The sequence below is a fragment of the Taudactylus pleione genome, unplaced genomic scaffold (genome assembly GCF_031769625.1).
Source record: "Taudactylus pleione unplaced genomic scaffold, aTauple2 ptg000116l, whole genome shotgun sequence".
NCBI lineage: Eukaryota > Metazoa > Chordata > Amphibia > Anura > Myobatrachidae > Taudactylus > Taudactylus pleione.
The window spans coordinates 18,280,791-18,298,427 of record NW_028284518.1 but is presented as its reverse complement, the minus strand read 5'-3'; the positions used below and the strand labels follow the sequence as shown (position 1 = coordinate 18,298,427).

The window sequence follows — 17,637 nt, the reverse complement described above, 5'->3', positions numbered from 1 at the left end:
TAGAGTTAAGTTTTCAGCCTCCCAGGATGCACTAGGATCCCCCTCCTATACCCCGCCCCCGAGCCAAGGCATCTCAGTTACGTACCAAGCCATAGGCCGGGGGAGGAGAAGGAAGAGAGAGAAAAAAGATCTGGACACACACAAGAATCACATTCTCACCAGAGGGAGACGGAAAAACCGGTGACCAGAGCAAAGCCCATCTGCAGCACTGGTGCTACAGGGCGGGAGTCCTGTGGAACCCTATGGACTTCGTAGAAATAGAGAAAGGTAAGTTCTTACCATATCTCATATTTTCTACATCAGGGTCCATAAGGTATCCACAGGATACCTTGGGGTAGTCAGTACTGACTGTCCATGCTGTGCTTCCAGATGTGCAGCCACAGCTGCATTGTAGAAAACTTCAGGGGCTCTTCTTAGCCCCCCTCTAACAGGTGCATCCGACTCCAGACGGGCACCAAACGAAACTGAGATGCGTTGGTTCGGGGGCGGGGTATAGGAGGGGGACCCTGGTGCATCCTGGGAGGCTGAAAACGTAACTCTATGGTTCCCGATGCCTGACGTCATCACCTATACCCCAAGGTATCCTGTGGATACCCTATGGACCCTGATGTAGAAAAAAAAGTTTTTTTTTATCCCTGCTTCTAATCCTGCCAATTGTGTATAATCTTAATCCAGTTCTCTCCAGCTCCCTTCTGTCTCCCCATCCCCCTTCTATCGATTCAGCTCTAGCCCACTTCTGTCTCTCCATCCACTGACCCCTTCTGCCTATCCAGCCCCAGTGTCACCAGCCTCCAGTGTATCTCCAGTCCCCACAATGTCTCTCCAGACCCCAGTGTCCCTCCAGCCCCCACAGTGCATCTCCAGCCCCAGACCCCTTCTGTCTCTTCAGCCCCAGCCCCCACAGGTCCTCTACAGCCCCCACAGTGAATCTCCAGCCCCAGACCCTTCTGTCTCTTCAGCCCCAGCCCCCACAGTGCCTCTCCAACTCCCACAGTGCGTATCCAGTTCCTTCCGTATCTTCAGCCCCAAATCCCTTCTGTCTTTTCAGCCCCAGCCCCCACAGTTACCTTATTTATGTCTCCTAAAGCTCTGGCTGCATGCTGCGGCTCCTCTCTTTCAGTGGTGCAGCACTGCATGATGTCATGACGTCACTCGCACTTTGCAGTAATAAATGAAAAAAATCTTTATTGCAATGGCCACCGCCGATGCAATAAGACAGTGCTACAGCTGCAGTTGTTCCCCAGACAGATCCCGTTGCACGTGCTCTGTTGATCACGGCAACAGCAGTTAGAGATAGGTTCATCTGTGGATTTATTTGGGGCCCCCTAGAACCTCGGGCCTGTTACAGCTGTGTCCCTAGTCCCCACGTCACCCGGGGAGCGTGCCTAACTAGCAAATACTGTACAAAGACGTGTTAACCATTTAAGGCTAAGTAAAAATAAATTTTTCCTTTATTCTTAATCCTTCACTTGCATGCTCCATATAGCATATATGCTTTATACAAAAACTGACAGATATTGGCTTTGATCACGCTAGCTCTGTATAAACTAATAAATGCAAATATCTGGATGATTAATTGATTAGATAATATAGTTACTTCTTATAAAGGCTACCTGTACATGTTATTGAGCAAACCTTAAAGTAATATGTCTGTAGGTCATTGCATGTGTGGAACATTGTCATTGAAATATTTATTATGCATACAAAAGCCACTAATTAAAAAAATCTTATATTTAAACAAATTATTTTAATGTAAATGTGTCCAGTAGATTTATACATTGCAAGTGTCCCCATTCTTCAGTCAAGTGCAGTTTCCTATCTATATTCCACAGCTACCCACCCTTGACTTCCAGGGCATGACCTCTCTTGTACTAGCACGTCTTCACCTCAGATATAGCAGTGTATGTAATAGACTGCGGACCTCAAGCATCGGCGAATCCTGAGCGAGACTGCCTGGTGTTGTAAAGTAGTAACCATTTAAAAGGCAAATTCAACCTGATTTTGCCTTTTAAGTGACTGCTATTTTAAAACATCGGGCAGTCTCGCACAGGACTAGCCGATGCTTGAGGTCTGCAGCCTATTACATATATCCCTTAGTGTATACCGTATCTCATCCTAAATGTAAAACCTTTAAAAATGAGTTTGCAGGTCTCTTTTTATCTTTCTAAAATAGACATGCTAACCCTCAGTTAACTGTAAAATTGTAAATACATTAGAGTGATCATTGTAGAAATAAATGTGTCAATTAAAGAACCACTAACTTAAAATGAACAACAAAAATATAAATTTAAAGAAAAAAAATCTGGTTTAGTTGATATAAAAAAATATGTATTTACTATACTGTATAACCGGATTAAAATAATGTATAATTCACAGGTCTGTCACACTTTAGGAAAATATTAATATTGTTTTTTATAGAGCCTATAACATGTTCCTACTAGTGCACAGAATGCTGTGTGCGTCTTATTTCAGATGCATATCAGCTCTTCCTTTTGTTTAAATACCTTTTATACCTTGAAAAACCAGCCACAATGTTCACAAAACGTTTCAGAAAAATACAAGTCAGACTTTTAAGGTGAAATGATCAGCACATTGAGATCCCAGAGCAGAAAGTTAGCACAGCAGCCCAGAAACTTCAGTCAACATTAGTATCAACTTAAAATCAAACTAAAAGTGTATGGAAATAGTGCAAACACACAAAACTTACTAGCAAATTGTGTTATTTTGGGGGGGTCTTATAGTGAACAAACATACACTCCAAGTGTTCCTTGTTTGTGGAATAAATTTAAAATGTTAATACAGTATGTTCACCAAAAAGTGCATGTGTGTGTTCCAGAAGTAATGTGTATAATTTACCGTGGGATATTGTATTGCAGTGTTTGTAGCTATAAGTCTTTATGGTTATTATTTGCATGAGAAAAAGCCATCTGAAATCTCTCAACCTGACTGCGAACCATGAAAAATGATTACACCATGCAATGTGCACTCAGAAACACTTTACTAGTCAACATCCCTCCCTGAGATTGCACACACCCCGCTCTCCAGGAAATACTTTCCCTGCATGCAGTTGTCCTGCTGCCCATAGCAGAAACTGAGAAACGGCTCTCTCTTCGGATTCAGATGCGGACACAGAGGCTATCGCAGCTGCTAACATGGGAGCAGCTGCTATAGCACTAATATGATAATGTAGCATTATGGATCTGAGCTGCTTCCTTGGACGCAGCATTGGATATCATCGACCGGCTGAGTGACCATGGGGGTCACGCAAGCCGGCCAATGCAGATGAGTAAAAGAGGCCAGGAAATCTCCATCAGCCAACAGAGATCCTGGTCTCTTCACTCCCCCCCATTGGTGGGGACATGCCTCCATTTTGAGAAACTGAAGCCACAGTTGCACCCTCCCCGCCCAGAAACGGCCGGACTGCTTGTGTGATTGCAGAACAGGTCCTGCGCATGCACAGATTCCCAACCATGAGGAATCTTCGATCAGCTGCGCAGCAGCATGCACTGCTGAATATGGCCCTCTGTAATGTGCCCAGAGCAGTCTCTGGTCAGTCCTCCCCCAAGGGGGAAATGTTCTACACCTTGGAGAGAGATTAAGTACCAACCAATCTGCCGTTTTACATGCTGTGTTTGGAAAATGACAGTCAGAAGTTGGTTAGTACATTATACCGCTCATCCTTTATATCTCTCCAAGGTTTGATACGTTTCCCCCAAAACCTGCCATATTATGTATCCAGAAAACCTAGTGCTCAGTTCTCTCTACATAGTACAAGCCACAATGTGCATTAAAAAAAAAAAATAAAAAAAAAAAATTCACATTTCTCTAGTCAGGAAAATCATCCAGAAGACAGCTGCAGGAGGGTGAGAATCTCCCTCACGTCTGTAACTTACGAATGGACTACTTCTATGTATGGACATCTCTTAAGTGTAAATCTCTGGAGATGGGTTACAAAAAAATGTTCATAGCATCATCAATCTAATGTGAAAACATAAAAACAGAAATTTTTACAAAGAATAACCGATAATCAAAGCTCGTCTTTAGTAGTATTAATTCCACAAATTACACCACCCACTTACACAAAATTATCATAGAGGTTTATAAAACATCTATAAAAGCTGTAAGAAGAGGGATCAGCTGGAAAGCATTTGAAATTATAAAGCTATGAAATATAACTACAAGAATGAAAAATCTCAGGCAGTGGTCACAAATAATCCTTTAAAAAAAGCAACAACTAAATACTAAAATCTTAAATATTATGTTCATTACATGTATTCCTAAAATTGTTTTTCTGTGGTGCCGGAACCCAGAGGTAACTGACAAATGTTAGGTGCACTTAAATTCTAAAAGAAACCCTTCTTTTTCTGGACCACTTCCTTTACATAGCCCACTAAAGATTCCACAGTGCCACCCACAGAGGGCGCTCACAGGACAAACATGACAAATTAAAGAATCTTATTGGAACGCAAATAATTAAAGTGATTATGGGAAAGGATGTTTTATTTGAACAAACGCGACATCTGGTCATTAATATAAGTAAAAAACACTACAGACAGGCAACCTCTTCACATTTTAAACACAAATGGCTGATATCAGTGAATAAAAGCTGGCATTGCACTAGACAGCAAGGGACAAAAGATCCACAGTGCAAATGATCAACGGGTTTTTTCAACATTGTTAGGGTTAGGCACTTGCCGGAAAGATAGGGTTAGGCTGCGGAAGCGGATGGTTAGGAAATAGGAAGAGTGTTAGCGTTAGGCTAGGGTTAGGTTAAGACACATTGGGGAGGGTTAGGGTTAGGCATTAAGGTGAAGAATAGACTTAAAAAACAACACAAGTAAAGTGTCAACCATTTTTGCGTCGATCATGTTTGTTGACCATATGAGTGTCGACCATTTGTATATGTCGACCTATTGTCTGTCTACCATCTGTCGTCGATCTATTGAGTGCCTATCTAGACACTGTCGATCTTCTATACCACACCCAATGTAAATACAATGCTGAAATATCTGAAGTTCTGTCAACTTATTTTAACACGCACTCTGCAGCTGATGACAGTGAAACACAACTTTGCATCAGCCCCTCTGTAGGTATAAAATATATACACACAGACACTCAAACTGCATATAGGCACTTTAATCATTGGCAACCTATATATTAGGTTTATAATAGTACAGTAGGTTTGGCACTGCAAGTGTTCTATTAAAGCAGATCCCAAACTCCTCCATAACAGTCCAGGTTTTAAGGATATTCATGATTCAGTCCAGATGGGGTAATAGTTAAGGGCCTGATTCATTACGGATCGCAACTGCAAATACAATGGCGTTTACGCATGCAGTCTCACTGCAATGATATGCTAATCCACTGCAATCGCAGCACAACATAAGGACGCCCGCCTCACCTTACACACAGCCGTAATGTTTAGCAAGGCTGCAAAACCATCAGTAACATCGAGTACAATTGGAGGCTCACGCACACTTGCACACAGGAATTGCTAACCTAATCGCATGCAATGAGTACTGAAGCGGCATGTGGCATCGCAGTGCCCAATTTATGCCCACCCCTGCAACTGCGTTCAAACGCCCTGACACACCTGCATTTCACCGACCACCCCCAGTCACCTCTCACAAACGGCACTTTCTGTCATCACTCTGCGATGGGTCTGCGTAGTCACTGTGATTGCAGTCCCGATCGCAGTGGCTGGTTCGCGTACTGCGATGCATACGCAGAATGCAACAATAGGCCGATTGCGTTTGTAATCGCAGTTGCGAACCTTGTTGAATCAGGCACTAAGTCACCTGTGCTCAAGCATGGATATCCTTAAAACCTGGACTGTAATGTGGGGGTTTGGGAACCTCTGTATTAAAGTACACTGGTATACCTAAACTATACTACATAATAGTATTATTACTAGGATTATCAATAGTTACAGGATTCTGTTTGAGAATAATTTGATTTCCAAAATAACAAATACCTATATGCATTTTTAGGTCCACTGATTACCAGAAAAATATTTTCCTTACTTAGTAACAGTCATGAGTTTGCAGTGTTGGAAGAAAGCCAAAAAACACAGCATTTTACAACAGGACTCAGGCATTAGAGAGATCAAAATGCAAATGATAGTCCCTAACACATGCACTCCATATTTGATAAATGATAAATGATAGAGATGGAGAACTGAGGGCCCCATTCATCAACGAGTGTTGTGTTTTTTCACTTATTTTGTGTCTTAAGTCTGTATCTGCTATTTATTAATGATGCTCCTACTAGAGTTTATTGTCTGCGTCCACCGCACTATTCATGTAGCGATTGCCTACTCTAAGTAATAGGCTGTTCTATTTAACAACGAGCGTTCGCTGTAACTTACCGCTTTTCGTCTCCAAGGTGCAGCTACAGTTGTTTATATCTGACGAGCGTAACGGTCCCTCCCTGCTGTTCTTTACCCATAGAGAGAATGGAGAAGGGGGCCAGGGGTTGATGGGGGGAGGAGGAGTGCCCAGAACGAAGCAGGACTGACTGGAATGAGGATTAGCTGAAATCTGGAGCATGCGCAGTGTGTTTTAGTGGGTGCCGAGTGAACCCAACCCCCGTCATCATTATTTGCATGTCAGTGAGAGAAAAAGAGAGAGACCATGCAGAAAACCAAACCCTAACAAGAAAAAAAAAACATAAGCTAGCCCGGTGAAATACCTGAACGCAGAAAACGAAGCCCGCCACTCACATGCAACCAATGACGCTGGGACAGGGTTCACTCGGCATCTACTAAACACACTGCGCATGCTCCAGATTTCAGCCAATCCAATTTAGTCCTGCTTCGTTCTAGACACTTCTCCTTTGTTCGTCTGCGCAGACAGGTTCTGCATTTATAACACTACCGCTCGCCGACCACCAGGAAAGGTCCATGGTGTTACAAAAAATGCAAACAAGATAGACAGCAATCGAGGTGATTTCTAATGGGCATAAATAGATTAATAATCCAACACCTTTTTAGAATACCTTCTGCAAGATTAAAAAAAGAATTAATAGGTAGTTTGTTGTGAAATTAATAGAAAATATTTGTATACAAAAAAGCAATCAGCGCCTATAACCCTACTCTTACAGAAATGACCATATGTTAAATCATGAGTAAAATCTGTCCATGAAATAGCTTTTGAGTTGATAGTCCCATTACTTTTGGCCCCTTAAAAAGTGGGAGGCACATATAGAAACCGTTGTAATTCCTACACTGTTCACCTGATTTGGATGTAATTACCCTCAAATTAAATCTGAAAGTCTGCAGTTAAAGCCATTGTGGTGGTGAATAGAGGCCAAAATATGAAAATTCTGTCAATGTCCCAATATTTATGCACCTGACTGTATAAAAATGACATTTCTTCCAGCTCATATATCCAGCAGATCTATTTTTATTATGATAAACATATCAACACATAAAATGTATCAATCACTAAAAGGTACAATAAAATATAAAACAATTGCAATATAAACTGAGCCTCTTAGAAACAATTATAAGGCAGTAAATGAATAGCAGACGGGGTGTAGTTGCTATACAATACCCATCCACTGGTCAGAGTATACATATAGGGCCTGATTCAGCTTTGGGAATAGAGTAAGATATAGCAAGTAACTGTGAACCAGGACACACCATGTTGCAATGCAAGGAGTGCAAATACATAAATTTTATTTTGCATGAGGGGTAAATACTGGCTGCTTTTGCATGTAGCCCACAAATACTGCACAGCTTTATTTTTACACTGCAATTTAGATGTCAGTTGGACACCCCCCTCTCAAATCTAAATCTCTCTGCACATTTTAAATATGCCCCACCTACATAGGCTCAGTATGGTTTTTGTGAGGCTCAGTAAGGAAACCATACTGAGCTTCACAAACTGCTATCTATCAAGGATCTCCCTGGTGTGCCAAGCTCTCGATCTATTGCCCCCCTGTTGGAACGAGACCTACAGCGAGAGTAGATTAACCTGGGATTGTGAATCTACACATTGATTACCTGCCGGCTAATACATCAATCCCTTAAGGCAGGGGTCTTCAACCTTTGGCCCTTCAGCTGCTGTGGAACTACACATCGCAGCATGCCCTGCCACCGTTTTGATATAACAGCATGCTAAAACTGTGGCAGGGCATCCTGGGATCTGTAGTTCCACAGAAGCTGGAGGGCCAAAGGTTGAAGACCCATGCCTTAAGGCAAGCCGCATGAAGTGAGATAGACAGCTGTACATGCACGCGGCCAGAAGAGATGGGCTGATACGCTCATTACCAGACAGCAGCCCTGACAGAGAGCCATGTCCTGGCATAGGAGCGGCTGATGACACAATAAGTGTCCGATGAACTTAAGCCTGCTATCGGATATGCAGTATTCATTTCACCTACCTCATTGATTTGCGAGAGTCATTGGTGAGAAAGCGATTGATTTTCCCTGTGTAACTCACTGTGATATTCTCTATGCACTGACACATTGGTAAGTTTGTAACAGTGGGATACACCTGTCTATACGTGGATTACAATATTTCACCCTGTGAGACTCTATTTTCATAAGCGGACCCACTGATATTAATAAGGAAACAAGGGACTATATGTGTACTCCGACCAGTGGATGGGTATTGTCTAACAACTACACTCCGTCTGTTATTCATATACTGCCTTATAATTGTTTCTATGAAGCTCCGTTTATATTGCAATTGTTTTACATTTTATTGTACCTTTTAGTGATTGATACATTTTATGTGTTGATATGTTATCATAATAAAAATAGATCTGCTGGATATATGAGCTGGAAGAAATGTCATTTTTACATATCTAGATTTTACTCATGATTTAACATATGGTCATTTCTGTAAGAGTAAAGTTATAGCCGCGGATTGCTTTTTTGTCTTCTTTCAGGGGGAATGGTTTTAACCCCTTAACTGGCAGCCTTCTCTACCTCTCTTCTATTAGTGATAGCGCACTTGTTTTTCTCTTTGCTTGGATCAGAAATTATTTGAAGTAAATGTGGTGCTACCTTTGAAAATGTGATTGCTTGTTTAATAAATACCTGTTAATTTTGTTACTGTTTCGAAAAACATGCACTCTCACCTTTCGAAATGCCCCTGAATTACAAGTTAATAAATAAATAGTGGTTTACATGGTGATTTCTGCATATCACACTTCACTACAGTCACCCTATGTGATAAATCTGCCCAACTGGTCCCATTACGCAATACAATTGGCCACCTGTTTTTACGAAATTTGTTACATAAAAGTGGACGTGACCCACAAACAGCGTTCGCACTGTGCTTCAGTACTTGGTAAATTAGCACTTTTTTCATACTTCTGTCATTGCATTTGCACAGTGTAAATGGCCATTCGAGTATTATCCTGGCTCAATACAAACAGAAAGAAAACTAATGAATAAATGTCTACATGATCCCCAATGTTTCCTTCACTAAACATAGCAAACAACTATGGACTAGTGCAAAATTCTTAACACAGATTAAATCATATAGGATGTGATATAAATTGCATAATGAAATACGAATTACACAAAACTATAAAGACTACTTCCAGACTAGCAATTACATATTTTCAAGACACGCCTTTGCCAGTAAATGCAATGTTACAGACAAGGACATGTGGAAGGATGTAATAAATCATACTCACAAAGCAAGGCAGAAAATGCAAAGCCAGTTCTGCTTACCTCTAACATAGGTCTGGCACTGTCATGTATAGACAAAATGTGAGTAATGTTATTCTTGTGTAGTTGTTCAATATCACGGGCATCTGCAGGGGAATAATAAAATCACTTTTAGTCAAATTAATAAAAACAAAAACATGAAACTTTACATCACTACTATAAGACTCGCATCTTGAAACATTGCCCCACAGAACTGCTCCAGGCTTAAACTAAAGCAAAACATTTGAAATTTCAGACTGAGCTTAAACAACCTGGCCCAGGTGGACTAGTGCTTTGCTGATCACTGTAGGGTATCAAAGTATTATAGTAAACTAACCTGCCATAAGAGAAATCAAGGGATTTACATTTTGGTCATTTGAGTACTCAAATGACCAAAATGTAAATCTTGTCCTTGCATCAATTAATAATTGGTTTCCATTCTACCTCAGTATGCCTGTCCATTATAAATACATTTTATTCTATTAATTCTACTTCAATAGAAGTGGCCTTCGTCAGTACACTGCCCTTATACACATCTGAAAAGGAGAAAGCTTAGAGCAGTAGAGGGTTACGATTTGAGGCATAGTTTTGGTTGAACTAAATGCAACATGGAATGTGCAATTTACTAAGCCTGGAAAGTTGTGAGGTACATTTATAAAAGAAAAATAATAATCCTGTCATGGAGAAAATTTCAGTAGTTGATATTTGTATCCCTTATATAGGCACCACTATTACCATATTAATAGGATGCTTAAGCAGAATTAGGATGTAGACCTAATGTTTTCATGTATATAAATATGTTTTAAGTATGGGTTTGTTACAAGTTATTAGTTATTCCTACAAGTCAAAAAGGTAGGATAAGTCATAGGTAATTATTCTACTACATCTCTTCTTTACCAGTTATCTTTACATGTACTCAGGTGTTCTATTGTTATTATTATTAAGTTAATAGTATGCTTAATGCTATACAATGAGAATTTTTACAGTTTTTTTAAGAGATGCATTGCTGTCTGTGTAGTGCAAGCTTGGCGAGGGTTACTTCCAGTCAAATGACTGGTAACCCTACTTATCCAGTCTGAATAGGCTGTTAAACTGTGTTTTTGTTCCGTGTTTATTACAATTGCGTATGCAGAATTATATATACTTGCCAACTCTCCCGGATTGTCAGGGAGACTCACTAATATAGTAGCAATCTCCCTGACTCTCTGAAGAGTCTAGTAATTTCCCTGATTACACCTTACCCCCATTATATAGCTATTATATACTTGGGAAAATAATAATAAATCTGAGCTATATACTGTACATTCAAATGGTATAATCCAGAGGTTCACAAACGCAGTCCTCAAGGCAGCCCAACAGTTCAGATTTTAGAGATATCCATGGTTGAGCAGAGGTGGTTATATCAAATTGACTGAGGTACAAATTAAATCACTATTGGTCAAGCATGGATAGCCTTAAAACCTGGACTGTTAGGGTGCCTTGAGGAACGAGTTTGGGAACCTCTGGTATAAGTCGGTGACATTCCCCTGCAATGGTTATAAGGCACAATGATCCCTATGGCTACATGCATTTTTATACAAGGTTTCTCTTGGCCACTTATATGGAACCCCTTTAAAACGCAATGCATGAGCAAGCTCTGAAAGTATCAGTGTGTTTTCATCAACATATACTGTAAATCTTACCAACTACTAATGCTGGGCATACACTGCCAGATAAAATGTCTGTCAGACCGACAGACATTTTATCTGGCTGCCTGCCAGCCGCAGATGTCGCCGGCATACACTGTGAGAGAAATCTCACAGTGTATAGCCCGACATCCGCTCTCCGCCCCCGGGGGAGGAGACATTTCCCTGTTCTTTCCGTAGGAAGGAACACAGGAAATGTCTGTCTGTCGGCCGCGCTGGGCATACACTGCCCGATGCGGCCGTCAGTTTCCCGGGTAAATATCGCATCGGACGGGCATGCTGGACAATCCAGCATGCCCGACCGAGCAATATTTAACCCTCGGTCACCCGCATACACGCTGCAATTATCGCGGCGATCCGCCGATATCGGGCGGATCGTCCCGATAATTGCAGAGTGTATGGCCAGCTTTAGGGACTCTTTTCCATTTGGAAATAAGTAAATATTATGACACGCCTCTCAGAAGTAGCAGTACACGTTCACTTTACCGCCGTGCTCATAGGTGTTCCTTTCACAATCTCCTTGAAATGTTTTTTCAAAAGTATGGATTTATATAGCACAGCAAGAGTTACACAGGAGTTGGAAAGGGGATATTCTATCTGAAAGCACTAGTACAGAAGGACAAAATCCAATATTATCCTGTGAGTTCACCTCATGCACCTGCTTAGTTCACGGTCTGGACATTTCCTTCTATAATGTATGCAAACCAAGTGCTTTAATGACGATTTTGCACCACTTTACTTTTACTGCCATTTGTGTTACAAACCACACTTGCTTTTTACTGCTCTTCATGACTTACTAATAACCTCTCATATTCATGTTCATATTTACCATTTAGTGGGCTATTTATCAAAACTTCTAAAGACGACTTGTGGAGGTAATGCCCCAACCAACCAATCAGATTCTAGCTATCATTTATATAGTACATTCTATAAAATGAAGCTGGAATCTGATTGAGTGCTATGGGCAACACCTCCACTAGTACCCTGGAGGTTTGATAAATCTCTATCTTTGTCACTGTCACTCCTGCTTAGCTTTATCCTTATTTACTACCTTTCTGCGTTACAATCTACATGCAACCCCACCTGCACTGACCTAGACCCCACCCTCTTCTCAGCTCCTCTAAAACTACTCCCCTCTCCCAGTTCTACCCTCTCGCCCAAAGCTACGGACACTTTACACACCACAATCTACACAGCCGTAGACAAATAGCCTCAGCTACATCACACGGTCTCTGGTGATACGAACCCAAAACTCTGCCACTTTAACCAGACTACTGATAAAAATTCTCCCACCCTATTGGGCAAAATACCTTGATTTTACATACTGGTTGCCCTTAAGACAGTCGTACATTGAAATTAAAAATCTTCAAAACCTATTTTATTTCCTAACTATTACATATAAAGGGCAGACATATTGGGGTAGATGTATAATAGCGGCATGCATCATGCCGCTATAACGCTTCCTGCTACGCCTCTTTACTGAGGCGAAGGAGGAAGCACTACTGAAGATATCTTAACATCTCATCTGCCGGAGGGGGGGGGAGTGAAAACTCTCCCCTCCGGCGATCCCCACCCGAGCACACAGTGCTGATATGCTTTATCTTCCTTCCCAGTCAGCTCCACTGGGCATGCGCGAGATGTCCTGTGCGGAGCCGGCACCCGGGACAGTGCTGTGGCGATGGGTCAATGACAGCCGCAGCTGTGAATATCAATAGCTGCAGCTGTCGGAACAGCCATTGCCCAGCACATCGGCGCTGCCATCATGTAGATAGCAAAGCCGATAATGACGGGCACATAGCGCCCCTGCCATTTAACCCCGCACCCAACAACAATACATGGGGGGAGGGGGGGAGCAGTATCAGCGCACATAACGTGAGCGGATACCACTCCTCCCCCATATCGCCCCTTCATACATCTCCCCCAGTATGCAGCATTTTAGATAGAAGTTTTCCATTCAAATTAGTCTCTGCCTCTGCATTTCCACTCCTTGCTCATTTCATTGGTCTCCAGATCGTACAGGTAGACCAAGCATTCATCCATAGCCATGAGACATGCAAAGGAAATCTCTTTATCCTGCTCCAACAGTCAACATCCGATGTGAAAGTTCACATCGCGTTTGCTTGTGAAATGGGAAAATGAATGGTTTTGTTAGAAGCCAATTAATCCACCAGTCTGTTTTTGTATTGTGAGAGGAAACCAGAGCACCCGGAGGAAACCTACACAAGCATATAGAGAACACACAAACTCCACACATATATGGCTGTGCTGCCCTAATATAGAGTTAAAACGTAAAATTCTTAGGCATATTTTACTTGCTACAAAGTCAACTGTGTGCATTTCTAAATAAACTATTCTACACCTCCCCTTTAAGAAGTCATAGCAACAGTTCAATATGCTTTTGAGATGGAGAATTAGGCAGTTTGGGCCTGATTCAGAGCCGGACGCTATTTGCGCTCGCTCGTTCAGAAAAAGGGGCTGGCTATTTAAATTGAGCGCTCGCTCTTTGCGGTCTGTTGACGCCTCTATGTCTGAACGAGCGAACGAAACATGCGCTCGCTATTTTGTAAAGACGCCCCCTGGCCGCTCGCATCCTACGTCATCTCCGCTATTTATTTTATTAATCGAGTACATCGAAAGGCGTCTGAACTGCTCGCAGTGCTTGTGGTTGGATTTTCCTACCGCAATCATGCGAACAGTTCAGGCTAAGAGACAACCAAGTGACGGAGTCGATGACGCTGCTTTGTTAATTATGCACACCCTTAAAACGCACGTTTTGACCTTTTGGCACGCCTGCGTTCGGATCTCCACTCCCCATTTTCAAGCACCTTCCCCTGTTACCACCCACAAACGCCTCATTCTGTCACTCAAATTAGAAGGCATTCGCTATTTTGCGAGCACACAATTTCTGACCGCAATGACTGGTTCGCGCATGCGTATTACAACCCATACCCAAGCGCAGATGTGCGAACATCGCTCGGAGCGAACGAGCGGCCGCTTACGAGCGGCTCTGAATCAGGCCCTTTGTACTCTAATGCTGGGTACACACTGGCAGATATATTGGCCGACTCAATTGATTGGCCAATATATCTTGTGTGCGTCAGCCAGTGTATACCAGCGATATGTCTGTGAATTATGTCGTTCACAGACATACAGTATTGCGTTTGCTGTGCTGCACAGCCGATGCCCAATATATCTGCAGATATATTGTGGCATCGTGCTGTGTGTACGGGCAGTCAATCCTCCCGTACACTTGCAACGGAGGCCGTGGGGTGGAGGGCGCGACACAGATGATTGTTGCTCAGTGTGTATGAACAACCATCGTCTGCAGATCACTCGATCTTCAGATATATCTGTAAAGTGTGAACCCTTCCTCCCCTTTGCTAAAAGTAGTTCAAGTGCCATGAATATTATTACGGATGGTGCAGGGCCCGACTATATTCGACTCTCGAGATTCATTGAAGTCACTCTTTTTAAGCATTATAGAACCTCCTGAGTTTCACTGTATGCCAAGCCCATTGTCTTAAATGGTTGCTATTTATATTTATCACACAAAAATCCTTGATTGACATGTATATGTTTTACTGACTCTAATTTCCTGTGCCCATTCCCTATAATACTTTAGAAAAAACAAACAAAAACACAAACTCACTAAAAAAAAGTAAAAATTCTCAGAAGGGAATAACAGACTTATGCTGGGTACACACTAAACGATGTGTATTCAGCAAAATCTCGTTTGCGACGAGACCTGGCGGGGGTCTCGGCATCGTTAAGTGCATACACACTTCCCAATGCCAAGAGCAATGGCGGGGGACACGATGCATTCGCAGCATGGCCCCTACTGACTATATTGCCGATGACGCCGACGACACATGGGAGTGCGCATAGTCCACAACATAGCCAGTACACACTGGCCGATGTGGACGATAGGACGTCCGATCCGCCGGATCAACCAATATCGTCTAGTTGATGTTGATGGAACCACAGATACAGTTGGAACAACTTGGATACACTGGTGTCTACAGATGCAGGACACAAAGTATAGCATCACATTAATATTCCCGTGTTCCTGACCTAATCAGAGCCTTTCTAATTTTGAACTACTATTTACCATCTACGCTACCCAGGGTTTTAATTAATTTTTTCTTATTATTCATCACAAACATACACAACAGGCCGCCATTATGTGAGTAGAGACAGTATTCCTGAAATTGTATCACTAAGGAGGTCATTGAGACATGGTAATTTCTGGATACTCATATTTAAATGCTCTCAGATAAACAATATGATAAATGCTGATATGGGATTTCTTACACAGTAAACCCATTCAAATTTATTACATCATTGCACTTGCTCATGCCTGTTTGCATGAAGATAACAAAAGATGGGTACACACTATAGCGATATATCTGCAGATCGAGTGATCTGCAGATGATGGTCGTTCATACACACTTAACGACCATCATCTGCATGCTGCAGAGGGTCAGGCCAGCCTGGGTGCGGGTAGGGGGTGTGGTCTAATTGCGGGCCACGCCCCCTTCAGAAAGGAAATACAAAATTATTTGCAGCGCTGCGCGCTGGGGAGGAGAGAGTCGTGTGCCCCTCAGCCAGGCACACAGCCAATGGGGGGGCGCGATCAGCGTGATCGCTCCCCACTTTTGGCATAGGAGACAGTCTCCCAGTGCAGCCCAGCACACAGCAGCGTGTGCTGGGCTGCGGTGACCTAAGAGGGAGGGGGAGCGGTGCTGGACCCGGGTAATTAGTACCAGCCCCCTCTCGGCACCCATGTGTACTGGCGATCGGCTGATCGCCCATACACACTTGACTATGGACAGATATGTTTGCAAACATATCTGTTCATCGACTGTGCAGAACAGCCAATGCAATATGTCTGAACGACGTCGTTCACAGACATATCTGGCGCAGGTGGTTTTTTAAAACCACTAAAAAAAAACACCTGCCCCAGCCACGTGCGATGTTTAAAACACTTGGCACATCCTTATGGCACCCGGAATTCCAGCCCCAATACATTAAATTAATGTTTTACAAAAAAAATAAAATAAAATTTGGACCGAAATTTCAGCGGTCGTTTTTTAGCCAAAATACGCAATTTACGAGAAAAAAAAATTTGCTAAATCATCATTAGGGGGGCTGACCAAAGGGTTCTGTAAGAAATCCCCACATTTTTGCACAAAAATAGGGTTTTGCGCATTATCTCCCGTTTTAAAAATGGAGAAAAAAAAAGTTTCCTCAATTTGTACATGAAAAATCAGCGATAAATTATCGCCAATGCGATATCGCCGAAAAATCGTCGATATAGCAAGTCCGATAATATCGCCATTAATTAAATATGGCTCTCTGACCCAGTCGCACACAAAAATTAGTGCAGTCTCGTGAAGTGGTTTGTGACCTAGACTCATTTTCAGGTGAAAATATGCTACAGTACATTGCACTGTCCAGCTCACTTGTACCAGGCGTCTCAAGCCTAGGTGCATGAGGATACATATGTATGCTGCCTGCTCTGAGTAGGGATGGACATTGATGGTTGATGTTTGCCGACCATCAATGTTTTTCTTGCGAAGGTAGTGTTTTTACCATTCAATGGCGGCATTCCGATGTTTGCCGCAATCGAATGGTATCGATTCAATGGTGTTGTGATGGTTAACTTTTTTTTTTCTTCTTTTAATGCTGAGAGCTGTACTGTCCCAGACTGCAACTATCAGTATTGGGCATCTTCTCACAGGAACTACTCCTGGCCCACCCTTGATCCCACCCAGTCTCGCCCCCTGCCAACCGTGCTATAGGGCTATTGCACAAGCACAGGCTTTTGCTCATGTGCATATCATATGAATACTTTTTTTCATTAAGTAATTTTGATGCGATACTTACCATCGCATAGAAAGTTTTGATGGTGGAAGCCCAACCATCATTTGATGGTGGGCTCCCGATGTCCATCCCCAGCGCTGGGGAACTTTTCCAGTCTGTCCTGTGATGCTGAAATTCCCATCATGTCCCACTGCAGGATTTTTCATTTCTTAGAACGTGTTTTCTCTGTTTCTTTTGTCTGTAGCTTTTTATTAATGTGGATGTGTTGTATCTATACTGTTGTATCGAATTTATTGCTCCTGACAAGTGGAGAAGTTTTTTTGGCCACTACCCCCAGGTATTTCTATATTGCGTCAATTCTTAGCAGCCAAATTTGGCTCTCCTCGCAGAGTGATTTATGTTCCTTGTTCCCTTGTTCTCCCTTCCCCCTCTCTCTCTCCCTCCCAAAGGAGTTATTTTTGTCTT

At 42.4% G+C, this 17,637-nt stretch overlaps 1 protein-coding gene across 2 annotated transcripts in view; it reads right to left on the bottom strand.

Annotated features, from left to right (window-relative positions):
• Positions 1-17,637, bottom strand: part of DUSP22 (dual specificity phosphatase 22) — a 124,027-nt gene that overhangs the window by 59,561 nt on the left and 46,829 nt on the right. For both annotated transcript variants that reach the window (XM_088471720.1, XM_088471719.1), the window contains one exon: positions 9,689-9,771. In XM_088471720.1, the coding sequence (XP_088327846.1) occupies positions 9,689-9,771 (83 nt within the window). The remainder of the gene's footprint in view (positions 1-9,688; positions 9,772-17,637) is intronic.